The sequence below is a fragment of the Maniola jurtina genome, chromosome 24 (assembly GCF_905333055.1).
Source record: "Maniola jurtina chromosome 24, ilManJurt1.1, whole genome shotgun sequence".
NCBI lineage: Eukaryota > Metazoa > Arthropoda > Insecta > Lepidoptera > Nymphalidae > Maniola > Maniola jurtina.
The window spans coordinates 906938-934030 of record NC_060052.1 but is presented as its reverse complement, the minus strand read 5'-3'; the positions used below and the strand labels follow the sequence as shown (position 1 = coordinate 934030).

Below are 27093 nucleotides of genomic sequence, written 5' to 3'. Positions count from 1 at the left end.
AAAACTTAAATGTACCTTTTTATATTCAGATACAAGTTAGCCCTTGACTGCTATCTCACCTGGTAGTAAGTGATGATGCAGTCTAAGATGGACTTACCTGGAAGGGGTATGGCAGTTTTAAACCCATGGATATGTGCCCATCCCCTTTTGGTTTCTACACGGCATTGTACAGCAACGCTAAATCCTTTAGAGACACGGCTTTGCCGCTAAGGTGGTAACTAGCCATGGCCGAAGCCTCCCACCAGGAGGCTTACGTGTCCTAGGGCCTAGGCTATCGCCGGTCTTAGTTAGGTTAGTCTACATATATAAGTACAATTGTAAATTAAAAATTTATTAAGTACACCCCCGACAAGTGAAGGTTACAGCACCTAACTAGAAAAGAGCTGATAACTTTCAATAGCTAAGAACACTCTCGATCAAGCCAAGCCACCTTTCAGACAAAAAAAAAACTAAATTAAAATTGGTTCATTAGTTTAGGAGCTACGATGCCAAGACAGATACACAGATAGACACGTCAAACTTACCTATAACACCCCTCTTTTTGGGCCGGGGGTTAAAAAGGAAAAGGTGACTGACTGACTGATCTATCAACGCATAGCTCAAACTAAGTACATACTCAAGTACTCACTGTACCTACGGTTCGGGCTGTTAGGCATGCAGATAGGCGATAGCTAAACATTATGTTATAGACACGACATACGTACCTACTAGACACCCGCTAAAAAAGATTTTTGAAAATTCTACTCCTAAGGGGGTAAAATAGGGGTTTCAAAGTGTAGTCCACACGGACGAAACCACGGGCAAAATCTAGTTAGGCAGTTATATTAGTGAAAAGTCACTGTATTTTAGATTCGCCTCCAAACAATTTGATCGAGGCTCATTCATTCATTCGGTCATTAGAGCGAAACTCGGTGATCGAAATCATTAACCATTCATAGAGGCACAGATTATCCATCATCAGGGCCTGAATGTGACACTAAATAACCTCAAGTACGTCGGTCACAGATAATTAAACGGGCTCATATTGTCAAGTAGGGTGACATACGTTTTATTTAAAGTTGGATTAATAATCCTCAAAAGAATTATTACTCCCTACATCCATTTCAACCGTTTGTTAATCCGAGAAATATTCTAAATCTATTCGAGAGCGTCTGTATTTTGTATTTATTTATTCTTCGTTTCAGACTTATAAAAGCACTTAGGAAAGTCACAATACACTGAAAAAATAAGTCTACCAAATATGTAGGATCTAAATAATATGCCATTGCAAGAAACAGTTAAAAATTATTTTGCTATAATCCGCCAACAGGATAAATCTGTATGGTCAAACATGCAGTTACAAGCTAAGCACCGCTTACCTCCCCAACCAAGCAATAAAGCCAAGTTCACAAGCAAGCACTGCCACCACCATTCACATGCAACACCACACAAGACTTTTCCACTACTCTCGACGCACGTTTCGCCCCGACACCGGAGCATCCTCAGGAGATTAATTTGATGTAAAGCCTAGCCTGTACGGTCAAGCTCACCGATTTTAAATATTGGATAGAATCAGGCGTTACTTTGCGGAAGTTCATGTTTAGCAAGAAACAGTTAAAAATTATTTTGCTATAATCCGCCAACAGGATAAATCTGTATGGTCAAACATGCAGTTACAAGCTAAGCACCGCTTACCTCCCCAACCAAGCAATAAAGCCAAGTTCACAAGCAAGCACTGCCACCACCATTCACATGCAACACCACACAAGACTTTTCCACTACTCTCGACGCACGTTTCGCCCCGACACCGGAGCATCCTCAGGAGATTAATCTCCTGAGGATGCTCCGGTGTCGGGGCGAAACGTGCGTCGAGAGTAGTGGAAAAGTCTTGTGTGGTGTTGCATGTGAATGGTGGTGGCAGTGCTTGCTTGTGAACTTGGCTTTATTGCTTGGTTGGGGAGGTAAGCGGTGCTTAGCTTGTAACTGCATGTTTGACCATACAGATTTATCCTGTTGGCGGATTATAGCAAAATAATTTTTAACTGTTTCTTGCTAAACATGAACTTCCGCAAAGTAACGCCTGATTCTATCCAATAATATGCCATTGTCTCAAAAGAACTGTCTTAGTTTTTAACCATCGACGCAAAAAGAGGGGTGTTATAAGTTTGACACGTGTATCTGTCTGTGGCTCCTAAACTAATGAACCGATTTGAATTTAGTTTTTTTTTTGTTTGAAAGGTGGCTTGATCGAGAGTGTTCTTAGTTATAATCCAAGAAAATCGGTTCAGCCGTTTGAAAGTTATCAGCTCTTTTCTAGTTACTGTAACCTTTACTTGTCGGGGGTGTTACAAATTTTTGATTTACACTTGTTTGAGATGGCGATTTCTCAGAGGCATCTTTTGGAGAAATGTTGGTTTATATTCAAGGACTTATCCCTCATCAAGCAGGAGTCCTGGTTGCCGTAGCACGTAACATCTGCTGGTCACAATGCAAGTGATTAGCCGTGGCGGATCTGCGCATTGTCACGCTGTTGACATCTCACTGCCATCACTGTGCCGCCGACTGATCTATTTTTTATTCAGATACCTACAAGTAAGCCCTTGACTGCAATCTCACCTGGTGGTAAGTGGTGATGCAGTCTACGATGGAAGCGGGCTAAGCTGGAAGGGGTATGGTAGTTTATATTAAACCTATACTCTTTTAGTTTCTACACGGCATCGTGCCGGAACGCTAAATCGCTTAGCGGTACGGTATTGTCGGTAGTGTGGTAACTAGCCACGGCCGAAGCCTCCCATCAGACCAGACGATCTTTTAGAAGGATTTTACATCTATAGGTACCTACTGATGATACTAGCATGGGTGGCCCTTTCAGTGACTGGACTCGTTACAGTCAGTAATACATAAGAAAGAAAGAAAAACTGTTTATTTGGTACCTACATAACTAGATGGGATGGATGGTCACCTCCTATGGTACCACCGACCTCTTGGTTATTTGGGCCGAATCGTTGGAGAGGCCCCCCGGTCGGTATTTTACTTTTGGCATGTCCTTGACTCCATACAAATAGGAATGATGACTAGGTACTAGTCAAATCAGCGACATTTTTTCAAACACCAAAAGGGTTGCTCACTAGGGAGCTTGTACGGATGTGACGTCATAAACGTTTGACGTCATAATATGACGTACTTTAAAATGGTTAGCAAACTGAAAACTACCAGAGGACGTGGATTTTACGAATTTTGGAAGACCCTCTATTTAATAGTTCCTAAGAAATAATTTAGTTTTGACATAGTCATCATCCATTACCTATCCCTGTCTTTGTCTCTTGTGTCTTCTTTCCCTTCCTGGGGCTGGATAACTGGATGGGTCATCATCATCAAACCATTGCTGGCTCACTACTGAGCACGGATATCCTCTCAGAATAAAAAAGATTTGATTGTAGTCCACCACGCTGCACCAAGTGCGGATTGGCAGATTTCAAACACCTGGTGAAACATTATGGAGAACTGTTAGCTATGCAGGTTTCCTCACGATGTTTTTCTTCCAAAAAAGGATCAGCAAGAAACTCGGCGGTTGCTCTTTTCAAATATTCTTACGATATTATAAAAGTCAAAAGTACGTCTTGTACAGTTTTTGTATAATCTAGGTATCTCTAACACTCTCAGTTTCAATGACATTCTTTTGAATTCACCCTTCTTCAACCTCAGAAGAAAAGAAGGAAAGTTGAGCTAGCGCATAGGTTTTACTACTCTGTGGATTACGAAAACATTGCAACATCTGTTAGAAATATTAATAAATCATAGCATGTTATTATTGTGTTCTATCAAAAATCCGGCCTCCTTATTTTTAATTCCAAAAGTTTTTTCCTCGCAACCTCAATCGATTATAGACCACACATTCTGTTTCGTAGCAAAACAGTTCAAAATGTTCAAACTATTTAGGACTCTATCTCTAACAAAACATGGTCTTTATTTAAACGTTTTAAGTTTCAGGCAGTTACAAATAATAACGTAGACAATCAAATAAGATATCACTGAGGTGTCTACACAAATGACTTTCAACACACCCCCACACAGCCAAACATGATTCTAGGTCAACGGGAAGTAGGTAGGTACCCTACAGGTTTTCTTGACAGACACGACAGACGGACAAACAGACAGACAGACAACGAAGTGATCCTAAATGGTTCGTTTTTCCTTTTTGAGGTACCTACGGAACCCTAAAAAGTATTTTCATCAGAAGTGTGATAACTAATAAGTATTAATTAGGTACCACTGTTTTTTTCGCCAGCTTCCTCATTTATTTTTACCCGACTGTGGCAAAGCCAAAAGGAAGGGTTATGATTTTAGCAGTCTATGTATGTATGTATGTGTATATATGTGTATGTTTGAATCCAGATTCTGTGTGTTCCACCGTAGCGCCTAAACTACTGGGCCGATTTTGATGCATGAGTTGTCAATCGATTCGTCGTAAAGGTCCGGGTGACATAGGCTACATTTAATACGAAAAAAATTGGCCTAACGGATATTACATGACAACAAGGACAACAAGTGTAAATTAAAAATTTATAACACCCCCGACAAGTGAAGGTTACAGTAACTAGAAAAGACCGAAAAGACCTGATAACTTTCAAACGGCTGAACTGATTTTCTTGGACTATTCCGCGCCTACGATCTAAAGTATCTGAGTTTTCCAAAACATTATTTTCAAATAAATAATTATGTATTTAGGCAACGTCCATCTTGACAGCTTGACATTTGTCAATTGACATAATATTATGAACCTAACGGTTATCTAACCTTCTTTTCTACAAGAAAACTAGAAAAGAGCTGATAACTCTTAAATGGCTGAACCAATTTTTTTGGATTATAGCTAAGAACACTCTCGATCAAGCCACCTTTCAAACAAAAAAAAGTAAATTAAAATCGGTTCATTCGTTTAGGCGCTACAATGCCACAGACAGATGCACAGATACACAGACACACAGATACACAGATACACACGTCAAACTTATAACACCCTCTTTTTGGGTCGGGGGTTAAAAAGTGGAGGTCTCCAAATTTTTTTTGCTATTGTATCGAGTGGGGTGTCAAATGAAAGGGGAGAAAATTCTGAGTTCATAAATAATATTTCAGCGTTTATTAAGATGATCGCAGTCGGGTTTTAGTTTTCAACTTTATCTTGTTCTTAGAAATTCTTGAGCAGTAGGAATAAATGGTAGGAATAAGAAAATTCTCATGTTTTATGTCATAATGATCACCGTTTACGCCTGCCGGCCACCCGCATGCTGCTTATTACAATTTATTGAGCCAAGTTCAGCTGTTGAGCCAAATTGAGATGTGTTATAATGACCAGACCCGAAATATTAGTGCGGTTAGGTGGTTTCCCGTTGCTGTAGGTATACTTATACTGTTTCAAAGAAATGTTTTCAATTAATTAGGTAATCCAGCTACTCGACGTAACGGACGCAGTGGACTCCTAAAAAGGACTAAACCTTTGAGTTAGTATATAGTGTACCTAGTGTAAGTGATGAAAGAACACCCGACCAAAGTGTATCTCTAACCAAGAATGAAGTGGACTCCTAAAAAGGACTAAACCTTTGAGTTAGTATATAGTGATTGGTGAAAGTGTACCTAGTGTAAGTTATGAAAGAACACCCGACCAAAGTGTATCTCTAGCCAAGAATGAAGTGGACTCCTAAAAAGGACTAAACCTTTGAGTTTGTATATAGTGATTGGTGAAAGTGTACCTAGTGTAAGTTATGAAAGAACACCCGACCAAAGTGTATCTCTAGCCAAGAATGAAGTGGACTCCTAAAAAGGACTAAACCTTTGAGTGTATAATATAGTGATAGGTGAAAGTGTACCTACCTAGTGTAAGTGATGAAAGAAAATCCGAACAAAGTGTATCTCTAACCAAGAAAGACTAAGAAAGGTTAATGGACAATTTCTTAGTTGGTTTATACGATAATTTATAAGGTTGGGTTAAAGTTAAACTATTTATCCATACTTAATGTTATAAATCCGAAAGTGCGTCTGTCTGTCTGTCTGTCTGCTACATTTTACGGCTCAACCACTGAACCGGTTTGAATGTGGTACAAAGTTAGCTTACATCCCGAAAGTAATAGAAAATCAAAGAGTTCCTAGTTAAAAGATGATGCAGTCTAAGATGGAAGCGGGCTAACCTGGAAGGCGTATGTCAGTTTTTATCTAGGTAACCCATACCCCTTCCACGTCACCCCTAGCCTATTATTTGACAGATGTCGATTAAAAGCTGGGACACACCAAACGCGTATGCAGCACGTAAGCGTAGACGTAGAGCGTACCATGACGTTGTAATGTATGGAACTGTATGAGATGTGACATACCGCTTGCGTGACGTGAACGTTCGCGTAGACGTAATGCGTGCTGTCATGTCTATGGATTCACGCGCGTCACTACGCGCGTGGTCACATGTACGTGCTTGGTGTGAATCGGCCTTAAAGGATCAAAACCAAGAGTTTCCTCACTCTACTTACTTCAATCTTTTTTTTTTCTTGAACGTAAAGAGCTGGCAGCAGCGCTCTACTTAAATTACAATCTAGCCTATGAGTAAAGTTAATAAGTAGATAATATTACTTATATAAACCTAAACTTATAAACGTAGGTAGGTACTTACTTATACCTAAAAATCGATCCATTGACTTAATCTTAGTTTATGGTTAAGAGTTTCTATTAGGAGACACTTTGTTCTTGTGTTCTTCTAGTTCAATCTGACAGTCAAAATCATTATTCAAAGTAGGTACCTACAATTGTACTCCTTTTTATGGTTGAAATTGTTAAATTTGTACGATATAGTGGTGATAATTAATTACGTAACGAGGGTTCCAAACGCGCCCAAGTCTGAGAAGAGCCCACAACAAACTCAGCCGGGTAGATCAGTATCGAATGCACCTACCATTATAGTAAACCACCAATTCCGTGCACACTGGTCGTATTAGACATCAAATGACTAATTCGGGGGTAGTTTGCTTCCGTCGTCCATTTCTATTAAACTCGCCACTAATTCTACTAAATATAGGGTGCCAGTTGGATTTGTTTCGGAAGTTGCTAGATGTCATTTGAAAGGTGCGAGCTTTTTAATTTTTTTTCTATACAAGTTAGCCCTTGACTGCGATCTCACCCGGTGGTAAGTGAAGATGCAGTCAAAGATAGATAGAGGTTATGACTTCTGGCTATGAGTTTCCTTAAAGCCCATACCCCTGGTCGGTTTCTACGCCTTTTAGCCTTTAGATATTTTTGGATATAAACGTATAAGTTTTTGACACTATTGCCAGAAAAAAGGAATGTGATGTTTTCAGGGGAAGTAGGTATTTGCACCTATGTACCTATGTGAGTTTCTTTATTCCATTACTAGAGGATGCCCGCGACTTCGTCCGCGTGCATTTAGGTTTTTAAAGATCCCGTGGGAACTATTTGATTTTCCGGGATGAAAAGTTGCCTATGCCAATTAGGTACAGGGACGCAAGCTACCTCGGTACCTTTCATACAAATTGATTAAGCGGATGGGTCTTTAGGAATCCCGTGGGAACTCTTTGAACTCGGGGTAAAAAGTATTATTATACGTAAAAGTACGGGGTATTATATTTTTGTCAATTGAAGCAATAGGAAACAAAGGTGCATTAAAGACTCTTTTGAGACTAAACGAGCTTGAGCACTGTGTTAATAGATCAGTCAGTCAGTCAGTCTTCCTTTGATATATTTGAATTTCCTGGCCGGGCAGTTATGCATTCATCAAAATTTGTTTCCGTAAACTATTTCCATCAAACGAAATCCCCTTAATTATGGGGTGGCGCTTAGATGGGTTTCGGAAATAAAGATGTTACCTATGCTATTTGTGAAGGGCGGACTGCGCGTAATTTGCATTTTTTATATAATTTATACATCAATAGGTAGCTATAATGTATAGATAGGTATTTAGAGCCTCAATAGCTCATTCGGTAAAGGAGTGGACTGAAAACCGAAAGGTCGACGGTTCAAACCCCGCCCGTTGCACTATTGTCGTACCTACTCCTAGCACAAGCCTGGCGCTTAGTTGGAGAGGAAAGGTGAATATTAGTCATTTAACATGGCTAATATTCTTAAAAATAAATAAAAAAAAAGGTGGATAGATCTACAATGTAGCTTACCGGAAGTAACTTTATTGTGGTTTATAATATAGGTATAATTAGAGAAATAATTTAATTGTTTAGTTAAAGTAAGTACCTATTTGGTTTGACGTAGTGGTTAATTAGGTGTATTTAAGTATTATATTTTCCAAATGAAAATAGTAGTTAGGTACCTAATTAGGTACTAATCCAAGGTTAGTGTGATTTAAAGAATCCGGCCAAGTGCGAGTCAGACTCGCGAACCAGGGGTTTACTCGGGTATTTTTTCGACATTTTGCACGATAAGTAAGTACCTAAACTATTAGGTATGCATAAGAATAAATAAATATCTGTTTTAGAATGTACCTAGTACCTACTGCAGGTAAAGCCCTTTCATGTGGTACATCACTTGGTAGCTATAGCTGGTAGGTGTAATATAATCTTACTTTGAAAATTGAAAATACTACGAATTATTCCATGAATCCTTTTAATTAGTTTATGAACAGTTTTTTTTTAGTGATATATTTACTCATCCACAAATTCATGTGTAAACAATTAAACTCTCAGATAGTAAAATCAACCCGTATAATGCAATGTAAATCGGTCGGAGCGCAAACAGCAACTGCGGCTTGTCGTTCCACGCCACGTCCTCGCCCTAGCGCCATCTTTTTCGTCTCGATGGAGGGGGCTCTGACGTCACGACCACAGCATAACCACCAACACCAAGCAACACCGAACGTGAGAACGAGGTGTTGCCAACACGGCCATGCTGCATGGTGCCCGCCCCGGGCACCCCACGAGTCGGGATAAAATTACTGCAAAATAAACAACCGTTAACACCTGATTCACATTACCTACTTGTAAGGATCCTTCCTAACTTCCTAAGGAATATTGCCCATTCATTGTCACTTATCACTTCACAATCATACGACAACTCGCAACTTAACAATACACCTCCACTATGTACTCGTAAGATCCAGGAATATTGTCCATTCGTTATCACTCATCACAACAACAGCTTTCAATTTAAAGAACAAAACAACCGCATCTAAAGGGACTTTGCCACACTTAGGGGACCAGATTTGTCGTAGTTGAAAACCAACTGCACTTAAAGAGCGTTTCGCTCACTTAAATGCAGCAAGTTGGTCAAGACCACTTGCACTTAAAGAACATTTCGCTCACTTAAGCGTACCAAGTTGGTGAAGACCACTTGAAGATCACTTGCACTTAAAGAACATTTCGCTCACTTAAGTGTACCAAGTTCACCTTCAAGTTCCAAGCATCATAGAAGACCACTTGAAGACCACTTGCACTTAAAGAGCATTTCGCTCACTTAAGCGTACCAAGTTCGCCATCAAGTTCTAAGCATTATAGAAGACCACTTGAAGACTACTTGCACTTAAAGAGCATTTCACTCACTTAAGCGTACCAAGTTCGCCTTCAAGTTTAAGCATCGTATTCCAATGTGATATTTTATATTCATGGTACAATATTCCCAATTATCTTTCGAATATTTTATCAAAGTTCAAGCTTCGTATCCCAGTGTGATATCTTATATCCATGGTGCAATATTCCAACTAATTAATCTTCCAAAATTTTATCACGGCTCGCTGTATCAATTATGTTGCTATACATACTTAATTTTAAATAGATTACTCAACATAATACACAAGGTAGCCTTGCCAACACGGTTTTTAATACTCCATGAATATTCTTTAAAGAAGCAATGCATTAGCACTCACGATTAAAATCAGATCATACCTCTTTACTAAATCTCAAAATTCTTTACTAAATTCTGAACACATAGTTACTCAATGCCATAGCATCGTGCACCCACACAGTGCTCCGACACTATTCATCCACGTATGCAATCACCACACTATCTTTATCTACCGTGCATCCACGCAAGGGATCACCGGTGCCTAGTTCACCATAATACAAGGTATTTGATCTCATAAGAATCATATTTGATCTCATCCATTTTATTTTAACTATCAATGCTTTATTATTATAAACGGATCATTTGATTGTAAAGCTGGTGCTATCAAAGTTAACTTTAAATAATTATTATCATACTAAAACTATCACTTTTTAAACTAATCAATATCTTAACTGCAGTTATATTAATGATTTCACTAGTTCACTGCATTATTAATTACGAGGGTTGGTCACCAAATATAATCTTATAACCCACAAACTATTTTAATTCATGAATTACTCTAGTATCAAACAATAATAATAATTGGTATTTCATATTCCATATATGCAAATATTAATTACGCTATCTCAAATAATTATTAGGCTAATTAAAAATGATAAACAGAGAGTCATGGATTATGAGCGACACCGATGCATGCCACTGCCAAAACCAAGACTTTCTTTTTAACTCATTCATCTGTCCATTCACGCAGGGAATTCATCTACTGTCACTGTATGCTATCTAATATTTCTATTCGCACAATATACTCTTACTGTCACTCTTTATTATTTTCGGCCTGTCCTGATTATAGCACAGAATTGCAGCTGAGAGCATAAAAAATGTTGCATTTGTCTACCCTCTTATTGTAATCTTTTAAATGAGAATTTCTCAAGTTAATAATACCCACTTAGCTATCCGGACAAGAATATTTCTTTGTTCAACGCAAATGTGAAGCTTTTACCCAAATTTGTAATATTAGGTATTAACTACCAACATAAATCATAGTGATTTTTTTTTAAAATATTATTCTAATTTGCATTATTAATGATATACTATGACTTTACAAACTAAATAAAGCTTCATTATCATATTATACACACCACAATCCGTAATTATTATTTGTTTTTGAAGCAGGTACACATCAAATGCAACAAAACTTTTGAATTGAACAGACTACAGGCAATAGTTCTAACTCTGAAGAGAAATATTACTTTCATCGTTACTAGTCTGTCTGTGTCTATTTTATTAAAATATAATGTACAATCCTTTTACCATCGTTCTAGTTCAATCTAATCGACTTGTACATGTATACAAAACGGTTCTCTGTTTGGATGGACAAAAAATAGCTAAAATGCTTTCAGAGGTCAATGTATATACGAGTCTACTACTATTACATTACTTTTCTCGGGGATAAACCAAATCGGATCACTCTGTTACATTCCGTCCAAGCAAGTTATTACTCCCTAGTACCCAATAGGTACATACCTATAACGTTAAAATAAATTCGCTTAACGCAATTGAATCAAAAGGAATGTTAACACATTTTTTTTTTATTACCTTTTTGTAATTCTGCTAAAAACCCTTGCATCAACAAAAAAAATTCAGCTTTATCTTTAAATAGAAACCTTACGTAAAATTATTCATCTTGTATGCCAAAAGTACGCCCTAATATTATAACGATCTAGTCAAACATCATATTGTAATGCATGGTAAATTATTTTGACGATTCAAAAGCATTTGTAAAAGTTTACTTGAATTATTATATCATATTCTATTCTAGTCTAGTCTATTATATTCTATTGTATATTGAATAGTATATCGAAAAGGGGATGCCTATGTCGATGAGCACGCAGAATATAAAAAAATAAAACTAAAACTTCATATGTAAATAATCTTTACTGTAATAATTTAAAGTTATTATCTATCTAATTAATTATTTTCTTAGGTAGCACTAAGGTAAACCTGTACAGTACTTATTTAAAACTGCAACAAAGACTCTTTTTTAAATATTTACTGATTTAAATAACCTGTATAGCAATAATAATAGATGAAACAAAAGAAACAATATTTAAACAAAACTAAAAAAAATGGCTAATCCAAAAATGTTACTACAGTGTGCATGAACTCTTGAATTAATATACCTCAATAATATGATAATACGATATAAGAAGATTGTAATAACTTTGTTAACCACTTTTTATTTGTAAGTACTTTTTTTTAAAGTCTGATTAGTTATAATAGGACATAATTTGAAAACTCCCATAATCTTTATTTATATGTGACCTTTTTATTTTATTTTTATTTAATGACCATATAATTAATTCATAATTTTTGCTATTCATATTTCATATTTCATAAGAATTGTAATATTACCTTTGATTATTTACATATGTTTTACTTTGCAACGCCCCAACGGGGCTTCATGTTGTAATATTATGATATTTTTTTATTTATGAATATGAATGCAAATAAAGAAAGAATAAAGAATTACCTCTATAAAGATACGAAAATTCTAAATATTAGTCACTCGTACGCGCTTCAAACTTGTATTCCTATCAGGAAAATAATAACAGGATATATACACTCCCAATTATGCTTTAAAAGAAGAACAATTACGAAAACTTCCCTAAAAACTAGTATTATAAACGTATGGATGTTATTACTTACCCACACAATTATTCAATGTATGTATGAAGTACTAAAATGGATACTTGATATCATGTGCGTAAGTACCTACCATTGTAAATGTAAATAGCTGTAATTCCTGATATCTAAAAGACTGTTATGCTCTTTATTGATAAATAAATGTTTTTAAACTGAAATCCCTTTACTAACGATTTTGATATGCGCGTACAACTACTTCCGGTATCCATAAACGCCTCGTAACATGTATCAAAAATATACACTTTTTAACCCCATATATTATGTAAAATTTACTTACAATTAATATAATAACTTATTATTATAATATTAATATTGACATTTAATTAAGAGACATGTTACCATAGAAATTAATTCACTTTTTGGTCTCATCAGGATTATTTGTACGGATTATTCCTGATGAGTATTAAATATTTGCATGCTTATGAAGTAGAATATGAAGGTCGCTACTTAGTTATAATTTTGAACTCAACAACTGATATTCAGCAAATAAATAAATTTCATTTCATTTCAGTATACGAGTTCGGGATTGGTTATCATGATTTATATCTGAGCTAACATTTCACTTGTGAAGTTTGACTAACCTAAGACATTCTTCGATTACTTTTACCACTACCACTATAACATTTTAACTTGTTCGTCACGTATACTACCCACATGTTTAATATTTTTATTATAAAAACTTCTATGTAAATAACTAGCTCAATCGTCACACGTTTTTAAATTATTATCTTCTAAGGACGTATATTACTGATGCTACTATAATAATTGACCCACTATAATTTAAATAATATTTTGTTCGAAAAAAAAGTTGAGTTGAGTTTAAATTCACGTGAATTTAACATTTAGTTCCAAAATAAAATTCGAACAAACTAAAAGTTAACCATTTTAAAAACATATTCCTTTGAATTTGGAACTAAAAGACAATTTCGTTTACCGATCACTATTCCCACGAGGACCACTTATAGACTGTACGCAATATTAAATCGTGCCAGACTTTTAGCTGATACTTTCAACTTAGTTTAGTAACGAATTATCTCACCTGACTATACAAAAGTTTGAGAATACGATTTAGTAATTTAAACCATATTCACTTAATCTTTAATAATTATTCAAAGTACTCACAGTTTCGGTATCTTTACGAGATACCTTATTACGTTTCCATCGCGGCCGACGGTGTCCTGGCACTTGAAGACCTCTAGGTGGAAAAGTACGTTTGCGTTTCGACCGAGTTTTCCTCAAAGCGTAAGTTACATCCCACTTCTGATGTAAACAATTAAACTCTCAGATAGTAAAATCAACCCGTATAATGCAATGTAAATCGGTCGGAGCGCAAACAGCAACTGCGGCTTGTCGTTCCACGCCACGTCCTCGCCCTAGCGCCATCTTTTTCGTCTCGATGGAGGGGGCTCTGACGTCACGACCACAGCATAACCACCAACACCAAGCAACACCGAACGTGAGAACGAGGTGTTGCCAACACATGGTTTTCAGATTTTTTCCTTTACTTGTGCTATGCTTGTGCTATAAGACCTACGTTCCTGCCAAACATGATTCTAGGTCAACGGGAAGTAGAGCCCTATATGTTTTCTTGACAGACACAACAGATGAACAGACAGACAGACAAACAGAGAGACAGATAGACAGACAACAAAGTGATCCTATAAAGTTCCGTTTTTCCTTTTAAGTACGGAACCCTAAGAAATGATATCATTGTAGGTACTTATAACAAGTTTTTCTTGACAGCACAACAGACATATTACAGACATACAACAAAGTGATCCTATAAAGATTCCTTTTTTCTTTTGAGTTACGGAACCCTAAAAATAGAAGGCCTACTTAAAACAAAAACCAATTTACCTAATAATCGATGTACCGATTACCCATTGCTACATTTTACAAATAGATGTATATTTTATATACAAAATGACTTAATAACGACGCCGGAAATGTGTATGATTGACCAATCATAGCGCGGGAAAGCGAGCAATATGGCGCCAGTTCCGGTTCTACCGTAAAAAGTTAATAACACGGACTATCAAATCGCTAATAGATGATGTCGATTGATTTTTTTATTATCTGTCTGTGTATCTATTAAATATTTTACTGAAATGAGTAGGTATTTCGCTTGAATTAAATAATAGTAAATAGTAGATTTAGATAAGTAGTAGAAACTACTAAAGAATTTCGAGTTTTTTTTTTAAATATGTTTTGCAACGATAAAATTGGATAAGTACGTATATTAGGTACCTACCTACAGTACCTACCCAATTTCATATGTACCTACTCGTACAATTTATGAAGACTGTATAATTATGTAACCGCTGAAAAAGCTCGACTTTTAAGAAAAATATGATATCGAAACTCGGGTTATGTTCACGAAAACTCCGGTTGTACAAACGAAACTGTAATCTTTAGAAACTCCGGACTCCGGAGTTATGCCAAAACCGGAATTCCTGAATTCAAGCCCTACCCTGTACCATTAGGTATTATAGGCAAAGCTAACACTCCATTTTAATACCAACCTTCAAATAGGTAAGTCATTCAAGTCTAAAATGCGATCCCCACAAAACCCATTGATATGTCCCCTATCAATTAAAAGTCACACCAAACTCTACCTATTTTGAAATTAATGAAAAAAGAAACCTAGCCCTTTCAGAATAAGGTACAATATAGCCAATTTAAAGTTTCATTGTTTTGATGTAAATTTAAATTGACGTTGAGTCGGCCATTTTGGAGCCGTTATTTACTTTTCGGTAAGTTTACGGTTCGGTTACGTTACGTTAGGGACGAGTGGCGTGGTAGGCATCTTCTAGGTAAACGCGTCCCATCTTAGGCCACATCATCACTTTCCATCAAGTGTGATTCAAGTCAAGCGCTTCACAGAATGTGGTACCACTATAACAACAAAATATTAACTAAGTAGGTGTGGCCTTAATGAAAATTAAAAAATTAAAAGTAGGTAGGTACCTACTTAGGTACCTGTTAGGTACCTACCTACCTAGGTACCTATGTATTTCTTGTACGATGTTACGGAACCCTTCAATGTGAGAGTCACAAACAATACGTAAACATGTAGGTACTTATTGTTTGTGGTTCTTATTGGTGGTAGGTATGGCATATTATTGTATCTAGGTAAATTGAATATGTACTTGAAAAGAGCAAGCGCCGAGTTTCTTGCTGGTTCTTCTCGGTAGGAACGGCATTCCGAACCAGTGGTAGATTATTTTGACGATTCAAAAGCACTTGTAAAAGTTTAATTGAATAAAAACATTTGAATTTGATTTTGAATTGCGAATTTCTTGACAGAAAAACTCAGCACCTTTTTGGCTTTACCATAGACTCGAACCCGCCTGAATAAAAAAGCCAAACTTACCAATGAAGAAGTAAAAGTACACTAGCAATCTTTTACATAGGTAGGCAGTTAGGCAGGTACCTACCTAAGTACCTACTTATAAAGTAAAAACAAAGCAAAATTTCCCTTCGCAACTTTGCCCTTTGGACCTAACTTTGCCCAGTACTACAAAATAGGTCCGGAATTCAATCTGCTATCTATCTGAATAAAATTGAAAAACTATCCTAATTCCTACCCCTAGCCTAATTTACCTATTTTCACCAATAGGCAGAACTTTTGAAATTAAAAACTTTTAAGCATTATCTTAGGAATCATAGATCGATTCACCAATAGTAGGTACCTAGACCTACCTACCTACGTATCTACCTATTTACCTAAGTTAGGTTTATAAGATACCTATAGCTACCTAAAGGTAACTAGTCTCTAGATATACTACCTACTCATTTACCAAATCAAGTGTAAAATTACTAATCACGATAACCGACAATCAGCCGTTATTAACTCCCACTAATAGCTGACACCTATAACTATTTGTAACAGACCTGACACGGCTGACAACTACTGAATTTAGACAATTAACCGATGAACTATAAATGAAGTAAACCAGCGCTACGACAAACGCCAGCCTATCTACGCTGAATAATTGAAAGCCGTACTTAGACTCGCGTCTTCATCCCGGTAATTAAACAGCTCCCCCCTTCACAAACCACCTCACAAAGCTAAATTAATCACACTACGAATCTCGCCCCCCAATCCTGGGCACGATTAAAAAGTTTTATTGGATAGCCGAGTGTGAGCCCTCGCTACACCCATTGCGTTAACTCCGACCAATCAGGTTTAACCGAACGTTAAATGGGCTTCTGCTATTGGTGGAAATGGATAGAGCAACGCCTCAAACAGCCGCCCGACCCAGGGCTGTCACTTACCTCGTCAGTTGACCGATGCGCGTCGAACCGTCAACCGTATCCCGTGTTATCGTTAAGCCTTAGATTGTTAGTGACTGTGGTATGTGAACTAAAATGGAGGAGGAGTCGATGTCCGGGCACAGCTGTTCCGAGGACGACATCAGTGTGGGGCGCCCGTCCCCGGCACCGTCGCGGTCGTCGTCTCCTCAGGACTATTTCAGGCCACTGAAGCGGTTGAAAATGGCTTCCGAACCGGTTGAGGAACGCCGTGGTGAAGGTGTCAAGAGTTTTTCTATACTGGACATTCTCTCGCACAGTCCGAGAACGCCCCCGAGGATTGTAAGGCCGTGGGATGCGTCAGGCTTTGAGAGACTGCAGCGGTTGCAGCGTTTAGCCGGCGCTGCTTTGCTGGATGGTGAACGCTGGAGATTAGCAGCCTTGGGATTGCTAAGGCCGAGGGAATTGCCAGCGGAATGCTGCGATTCAGCGTCTGAAAGGTCCTCGTCTGCTTCGGATTGCTGTTCGGAGCCGAGAAGGGTGTCGCAAGGGGGGTCCAATGCACCTCACACACCTTTAGATGCCCTGTTTCATATGACCAGCAAAACTTTTGAGGCGAATACTTCTGAAAGTGGAGGTAAGTGGTTGTTTTTAATTGTCTTCTGACTTTGGAATTGTGGAAACAAGTTTGGTCGGATTTTGTTTAGGAATGTAGAGACTGTTTTATGTTTTTATTTAGACGGTGAAAATTATTTCAGTCCACTTTCTTAGATCCGTCAATCCTCAATGAAACTTTTAACTAGGTAGATACCTACTCGTACTTAATTCACCTACTAGGTAATTATACTTAATTTTTACATAAGTTAAATAAAGCACTTTATTTTTTTCATTCTTTGACAATAATTCGGAAAATTGCTTGCTATTAGCTCTCAAAAGTGGCAAAGTTGCCAGATTTGTCATTTATATAGGCCTATCTATACATAAACTTTTATTCTAATGCACCTACCTAATATCTTAGCAGACATTATGTAACATCGTACAACATAATTATTATCAATGATAGAGAATAGAGACTATAGAGTAAATGTTTTCCAAAAAAAAAGGTCTAGGAATCAGAAACCCACCTTTAAAAATATCCTAACTAATAAAAAAATTATAAATAATAGCTAATAATACCTATCTATTTCAAAAGTTATTTCCTGTTGGTCTAGTGTTTATGAATCTAATAAAGAATCCTGACATTTTGGTAAATATGGCAATATCTACTTATTAGGCCCTAATAGGAATGTTTCCCATGTCAAAAAGAAATCATTTCTTGGTGAATTAAAATATATAGGGTCTTCTTAAATAAGTACGTAAAATCCACGTAGTTTTTAAATTATCGATTAAAGTAAAAAGCAGGTCAAAATCCAGTATTTCATAGAAGCTCGCAAAAAAGCGTGTGTTTTGACGTCTGATTAAAAACTACTGATTTACTGATTTGATTAGTTGGACGGTAGGTACACAATTTTACAAGTCGCCTAACCTGAATCCTATTTTTCCAATTACTTAGTAGGTAAGTAGGTACCTGACAGTAGTAGGTACATAGTTTTCCAACAAGTTGAAATATTAGACCTAATTTTATGAAGACCTGGTAGGAACTTCTCATTGCCAACTTCTGTAGATGTGAGACCATATTTCCAGGATTTTTAATAATCTATGGGTAGATATTTTTATAGTAGCTGACATAATATAGGTACCTAATTGGAATCGTGGAACATATAAAATGGTGGCATTGCAACACATGCTGGGTACAGCTAAGTACTTTTAAAATAAACATTGGTCAATAAAAAAATTCTTCAATTGTTTCGACCGGCTGAGTTAGATGTAAGCTTCATATAAGCTTCTCCTCGGCTCAGGGCTCATACCTACCTATTTTGGAACTCTTTAGTTTTTAATTTAGGTAAATACTAGGTGTTTTTAAAGAAATCTCTTGAATTTTAAAACCAAACATTTTAAGAGCCAAGAAAAAGACGTTGCTTACGATTCTTCATAAGAACGACTAACAAAAGTGTAGGTAAGTACCTACCTACAAAGTTGCCATAATATTTTGAAATAAATGATTTGATCACCTATTGAATAATGCGTGAGGCACATTTGGTGTGCTAACATACTTAATACTTAGTTAGGTAGTAGGCTACGTAGCTTTTAGAAGTACTCATTTCAAGGCACTCCTTTAGGTTGCAACGATCTAATCTGCATTTAAACAATGCACCCACAAAATACCTAATACCAAACCTATGACAATAATGGTGACGGAACGCATTAGGTATTTGATTGAAGTCATCAAAATTATATTACGGGCTGTCAGTAAACACTAAATTGCTACACTTGTTATAGTTAGTGGCGATTTTCTGAACTAAATTACAGGCTTTTATTGAACCTAAGTACCTATCTACCTATCTAGCTATCTACTTACTCATTTACACACCTATTTGGATACTATATCTCTTTTGTTATCTGCGATCAATAGTAATAATTTAGTGATCAAAAATTATGAATAATTAAACCTTTTACCAATTAAAAGAGCACTTGTAAATTGCATGTTTGGGTACCCATATTCCTTTAAATAACTTAGGTAGGTACCTACCTATCTCTTATTCATATAGGTAGGTACCTACAAAGTATCTATGTCTAGAAACAATATTTTAAAGATTATTCGTATCAAATTATTGTGAACCATCAGATTGTTTGCGTCCACTGCTGGACATAGGTAAGTATTTATGCTTGCCTGGGCAAGAAAATCAATAAACAACAAATTTTGAGAAAAATTAAGCCCGGGCCTATTTTTTAGGTACAAATCAATACCCTTTCTATGTACATGCTGTACATATTCGTATTTTGTAATCGTTACTTGGTAACTTTTTTAATTCCAAGTAGGTAAGTAGGTAGGTACTTGGAATTAAAAAAGAAATCATTATGAAATGAAATATGAAATTATAAATAGGTAAGTAGGTACATATCTACCTAATTGTTTATGAGTAAAAGTTTGAAAATAATGATTTCAGGCAAAGTTACATATTATAGTCATCATATTTTTTTTTTTGCGCAACGGATCAGCCTGGCTGTCCAACGCGGAAATGCAGCCAGTATTCTTGGCACCATTCCACGCGGGCATGATTTGTATAGTAATTAGATAAGGCTAGCTTTAAGTTTTATTGTAATATTTTCAATAAAAAAAAAAAAAGTCATCAAATTAATATTGTGTCATGATTACAGTTCGGTGTTTGTAATTTTGTAAATAATTAGTTAAATCATCGCTGAAAAATATTGTTAGGTACCAATTTAGGTAAAATGCGGTTTCAGAAGAACTTGAAATTTCTTAACCATACCCTAAGCGATCACCATGCTAATTTCAGAGACCAAAATCCATTCACTTCCTATACAATACTACCTAGCAGCAATTTGAGCTGTAGGTACCTACTACCTACGTATGATACTTAATGTAGAGAACCGAAAAAATAAATACCTGATATTAAAAAATGCTATAGGTAGGTTGGTACCCTCCCTTAAACAAGTAATAAGACTAATTTCAAAATAAAAATGAAACTCTCCATTGTATAAGCTGCGAAGACAATGTTGCCATTGTAAAGAACCGCCGATTACCCTGCGATAACACTCATTGGTGATCGAAGCGATGTTAACATTGGTAATATTACGGAATAGGTGATTATGTCATGATTACAGTGCGGTGCTTGGATAATTGAAATATCCCTGAATGGCGCATCTGCCTTCACCGTTCTCTGTTATTATATTTGTGCGTGTTTTTTTGTTTAATTGTCATCAATTTCGGTGATTGTGACGTAGGTTTTATATACTTATAGGCGTAATGATCGGTTTTGAAAACTTGCGTCATGAATCATGATGTTTTTTTAGATTTACGATTGGTAATAATTTAATCGATTTAACTGATTGATCTTGTGTTTCATAATATTTTTGCACGCGTTTTGCTGGACTTCCTACTTACGTCCTTTCAAGTGAAAATCAATACGTGTCTACCTATTATACCTACTCTACATACCTCAAATAGCCATGGTTAGTTTTTAAACCTTATTAAAAGCTAAGTAGATAGGTAGGTACATAAGTATATTATAAATGAATTCAATTAATTTGGCCGATGCAAACATGCGCTTATCAGATAACTATTATTACATATCAGTGTAATAATTAAAATACTCTATTTATACTTACTATGCAAGAATCAAGAACCTAAATAGAGAAAATATCAAGCTAGAAATAGCTAGCTATCCTTATGTAGAGACAAAAAAGAAAGCCTAGATAAGGCCTCCAGTAGCTCTAACTCTATCTTACCTACCTAGACCACTATCTTACTGATTCATTTATTTATTGGTAAAACTCTATCTACCTAAGTAAGCTATAGAAAAAAGAATATACATTTTGGGTAAAGATAGCAGATAATATTAATAAATCCGTAAGTGTGTTTGTCTGCTAGCTTTTCTAGGCCTAACAGTTTAACCGATTTTGATAAAACAGACAGACACAGAGTACAAAGCTAGATTACATCCCGGCGAAGGACATTTCTTTTTATCCCGGAAAATCAAAGAGTTCCCACGGGATTCTCAAAGGTCCACCCGTTTAACCGATTTATATGTTTGGTCTAGAGGTAGCTTGCGTCCTGGAAATTGGCAGACTTTTTATCCCGGCATAAGCAAAGAGTTCCCCCGGGATTTAAAAAATCCTGAATTCATGCGGACGAAGTCGCGGGCATCATCTAGTAACTTAATAATTACACATTTTTTTTGCAAATACAATAATAATTAAATATCAGCTAAATTGATAGTGCACTGGCAAAGACATCTGGTAAACTTAGGTACCTAATTCAACTTTGCCTACCCTGCAACTTGGCCCGTAGCATCTACAATAAATAGGGCTCTCACCATTTCTCACCAACAAATGTATTTTAAATTAACTCCCCACGTCACAATGGCTGACATTTATAAAAATTAACCACTTAATAATCTAACAGAGCAAATCAATGAGCCCTTAAAGACCCCAAAAGTTACACGCAGTCATTCAGCCGTCCCTTTCGAAAAAAAATATTAGCGTAATTTACACGGCCTTTGCCAAAAAAATGCAAAAAAAAAATCTATTCTCGATGGTACAAAAGAAGACATCACTATCCATTAACTATAGCTATTCAAAATTCGAATAGATGTCAGTAAATTGGTCTAGTACAAGTTTGATCATCTCGAAAACTTGGATCGTTTTGTGAATTCGACATTATGAATGGACCGGAACTACGGCTGTATACTGAAAAGCATCTTCATAATTAAAAATACACGTACAACTTTATGTCGAAAACCAATCACTTAGTATTTAAACTCATATGTAGGTAATTAATATCAGTTGGCACTTTAACTAAGAGATATTTCCGTATTTTGTATAAGTACATAATTAACCGATTTTTTTTGATTTAAAGCTATAAACACCGGAGGTACGCGACATCGAATTTCTTTTGCGATAACTACATACGAGTATTATAAACTCGTCATAAAAAGAAAGACGAGAAATGCATATAAGAGATTAACAAATTAGACTTCCAGTCATTTGTTACTGACGGTAGAGTTGATTGAGGAAGTCATTAAAATTTCTAGTTTATGAGCGGAAATAATACTTTTCCTGTAAAGCTTCTTATTTTAGTAAAAAAATAGAAAATAAACAAATACTTTTGACGTACCTACTCACATTCTGTACTACTGATATTTTTGTCATAAACATTTTGCAAGTGGCGTTGGCTGTATGGATAACTATGGCAGAACTCGAAATCGAATTTCGTTTTCGATAACTTTATAATAAATACTCGTACTAAGGGTGCGGAAAGAAAGGCGGGAATTGTCTATGCCCCACATATGCCCCATATGCTACAAGATTAACATAATATATCTAAGTCATTTGTCATTGGCGCGCGGAGCGCTTGATTGAGGAAGTCATTTCTAGTTTATGAACGGAAATAATATTTTTTCACCATCCCCTGCGCGTTGCATTAGAGATTATTGTTGGGTGATATCTATATTATTTACTTGCTGCATTAGAAACTATACAACTACAATTATTTATTATTTACTAGACGATGCCCGCGACTTCGTCCGCGTGGATTTAGTTTTTTAAAGATCCCGTGGGAACTATTAGATTTTCCGGGATAAAAAGTTGCCTATGTCAATTACAGGGACGCAAGCTACCTCGGTACCGAAAATACAAATCGATCAAGCGGATGAGTATTTAGGAATCCCGCGGGAACTGTTTGTTTTTCCGGGATAAAAAGTAGCCTATGTCCTTCCCCGGAATGTGTCCTAAGTGTGTACAAAATTTCACTAAAATCGGTTCAGCGGTTGAGACACAGACACTCCAATTTTATTTATTAGTATAGATAGTATGGATGTAGGTTGTACGGATGTGTGGTTATATTTTACTTAGGTTCGTATTACTTATATTATATTCTATTTTATAGTAGGTAAGTATATCTCTATCGGAAAGAAGTTAGTAGGTATACCTATGTACTACCTAGTGATATGTCGTACCCCAACGTCTATCGGTTTTTAGGGTTCCATACTCAGAGGAAAAAACCGGCCAAGTGCGAGTCAGACTCGCGCACTGAGGGTTCCGTACTCGGGCATTTTTTCCAACATTTTACACGATAAATCAAAAACTATTAGGTATGCATAAAAATAAATAAAAATCTGTTTTAGAATGTACAGGTAAAGCCCTTTTATGTGATTACCCCATTTGGTATAGTTATCTTACTTTGAAAATTGAAACATATTTTAATTTTTTTTTTGCTATAAGACCTACCTACCTGCCAAATTTCATGATTCTAGGTCATCGGGAAGTACCCTATAGGTCTCTTGACAGACAGGAGCTATAGGCCAGTTACTCTGGTTCCCCTACGGATCTCCTCATTTCTGATTTTCTTATAAAGCACATAAGCAAAGTAAGGAAAAGCAACTATACCTACCATAGGTACATACATACAACAAGGTCATAACACGAGCATTTGTGTCACCACTTACCATCACGCGTAGTTAAGGATAGTTAGCGGTGATTAGTTTGTACGAGACGAGATGTCATCTCGGTTGTAATCATTTGTGAATTGTAATATTCCGCTGCGTTTTGCTGATTAGCTTGCAATTTAGTTGAGTAGGTAGCCTAGCTATTTAGTACTTAGGTACTTATGTATTCATAGTTGCTAAATGCATAATTCATTATGCACCTACATTGCCTACATTGAGATTTTATGTAGATGCATAGTATAATATTAATACATAGTCTATAGTCCAATATCCTCAATAGCTCAACGGTTATAGGAGCGGACTGAAATCCAAAAGGTCGGAGGTTCAAACTCCACCCCATGCACTATTGTCGTTCCCACTCCTATAGCACAAGCTTAACGCTTAGTTGGAGGGGAAAGGGGAATGTTAGTCATGATTAAAATGACTAATATTCTTTGTTTAAAAAAAATCACAGCCCATAGCCTACTAAAATCTACTTTTAAGTACTGTTTGAACTTTTCATTAGTATTTAGGTAGGCGCTTATATCATTTTATTAAGATAGGTACCTACCTACCTACCCATCTACCTAGGTATTTTATTTGTTTAGTAAATATTATTGTATTTTAATGTTTTTTAGAGTTCCTTACCTCAAAAGGAAAAACGGAACCCTTCTAAGATCACTTTGTTGTCTGTCTGTCTGTCCGTCGTGTCTGTCAAGAAACCTATAGGGTACTTCCGATGACCTAGAATCATGAAATTGGGCAGGTAGATAGGTCTTATAGTACAAATACAGGAATAAATCTGAAAAGCGCGAATTTGTGGTTATATAATGTAAAAAAAATGTGTTTCAATTTTCAAAGTAAGATAACTATAGCAAGTTGGGTATCATTTATGAAAGGGCTTTACCTGTACCTACATTCTAAAACAGATTTTAATTTATTTTTATGCATAATAGTTTTTGATGTATCCCAAAATACCCGAGTACGGAACCCTCAGTGCGCGAGACTGATTCGCACTTGGCCGGTTTTTTTTAGGGTTCCGTACTTCAAAACGAAAAAGGAACCCTTACATTTTAGTCTAGTTTAGAGACTGTACAACAGAATTAGCCACATTAACCCATTTAAGCTATAGCTCATACTCAATAGCCAGTCTCACCCGCAAGCGTCCGTATTATTATATTTTATTACCCACAAACACAACCTCCTGTGGGGTCCAAGGTGTCAGAGCCGGCGCGTTTGTATTACCCCCATTATGATACGAAAAAAAGGAAAAAAAGAAAAAAGTTGGCGGCAAAAAGCTCCTGCTATTATAAACGTAGGTGCGTTCTCAGACTGAAGGATAAAAATAGACGGGAACGCACCAGAATGTGAAGCCTTCTGGGAGAAGCTACTTGCAACAAAACAAATAGCTTCTTTCAACAGCAGTCTTACATTGTTATTCCTGAACAGTGAAATTACATTAAATTGGTATAAGTAGTTTAACAAACTCAAATTCAAATAATTTATTCATAAAAATTAAATTAAAAATTTAAAAAACCCCCGACACATAAACCTCTAAAAAGTAAAAAAATAATAGGTAAGTATGTATGGGCCCTTTAAGAATAGTATAAATAGTAAAGTTTTTATCCAAGCGTTCGTTGCGCCAGGGGACCGCTACCTATCATAAACTATGAAAGTCATCTGTTGTAGAAAGAATAGTCTTTAGCGGTCCCCCGACGCAACGAACGCTTGGATAAAACCTTTACTATTTATACTATTCTTAAAGGGCCCATACATACTTACCTATTATTTTTTTACTTTTTAGAGGTTTATGTGTCGGGGGTTTTTTAAATTTTTAATTTAATTTTTATTTCACGCTTTTTAAACTTTTATTCATAAATTACCGTTTATTTGTGCCATTCTAAAACCCAATTTCTATAATAATATAAATCCAATAAGGCAGCTAATATCTCTTCAAAAGTAACATCAATGTTATGTTAATTATACGTTCCATGAAATATTTTTGACCGAACATCACTAAATCAAGAATTATCTGAATGACTCACATAGTTTAACATGACCAAAACGAAATATCTGTTTCTAACATGTCGTTGCTTTAAAAATGTACCCATTTTACGTAGTCGTATAATAGCTTTTCAAGATATACCTACGATTAAATTGAAATCGACTTTCACCCCATGAAATAAGGAATAAAGTGGCTTGTATTTCATTTTGTTTGTTATTGCATGTAAAATTTTTATTTGACATAACTTTCAAAAACCGGTCAAGTGCGAGTCTGCCTCACACATGAAGAGTTCCGTACAAGTTTTTTTTTATGTAATGACAATTCAGTTGTCGGATTTTTCTCTTTACTTGGGCCACAGGAGTAGAGTGCTTGGCCTATAAGATATTGCTACCTGCTTTTCATGATTCTACGTAAACGGGAAGTACCCAATTTATAAGTTTTGATTCTCTTGAAAGATGACACACAGACAGACAACGAAGTGGTGAAGGAAAACACCGTCAGGAAACCTGCATGCTTAAAAGTTGGCCATAATGCTCCCTCAAAGGTGCGTGAGGTGTGCCAATACGTGCTTGGCCAGTGTGGTAGCTTCTCATTCTGAGAGGAGACTTGTGCTCAGTAGTGAGCCGGCGATGGGTTGATCCTAATGATGATGAATTTTTAACGTATTTTGTCAAAATAAATAAGCTGAGTTCAAGCAGATAAAATATAAAGAAGGTGCGCCTAATGCATCATCCAAACCTGCGTGACAAAGCGACTACGATGCGGGAACCTCAGCCGCGCGGAGGGTCATCGCCTCCTACGATATTTAATGGTGCCATGCACACCTACGCGACTAAAACAGTCGAGGCTACATCTTTTTTTTTTCTACAGATACCTACTGAACTCTAAAAATAGTTTGACTATGGTTTGGGTTTGGGTCGATTGTTCGTGGCCTTTGGTTGACTGTTGGATATTATAATTGAATTGATGATTTCTCGTTTAACTGTGATTATAATATTTTATAAATTAGAAACTCCGCGCCTACGATCCAAAGTATCGGAGTTTTCCAAAACATTATTTTCAAATAAATAATTATGTATCTAAGCAACGTCCATATTGACAGCTTGACATTTGCCAATTGACATAATATTATGAACCTCTGTTACAATAGTGAAAGATCCCAGGGCCACCAGCCGTCACGTATTTTCTGACGAACGAAATGTGGACGATTGAGTAGTGTTAGTATGTACTAAGAACGCATGCCTACAGACCTGCTAGCTTGCTTAGACGGCCAATTTTCAGGTATCAGGTAATTAAGGTACATAAAAACATTACTTACCTCAC

The 27093-nt window shown here is 36.4% G+C and overlaps 1 protein-coding gene across 1 annotated transcript in view; it reads left to right on the top strand.

The window, feature by feature from the left end:
• Positions 1-16772: 16772 nt before the first annotated feature.
• LOC123877760 (homeobox protein BarH-like 1b) overlaps positions 16773-27093 on the top strand; it is a 96094-nt gene continuing 85773 nt past the window's right edge. Inside the window, exon 1 of the mRNA XM_045924637.1 lies at positions 16773-17356. Within this exon, the coding sequence (XP_045780593.1) occupies positions 16837-17356 (520 nt within the window). The 5' untranslated portion in view covers positions 16773-16836. The remainder of the gene's footprint in view (positions 17357-27093) is intronic.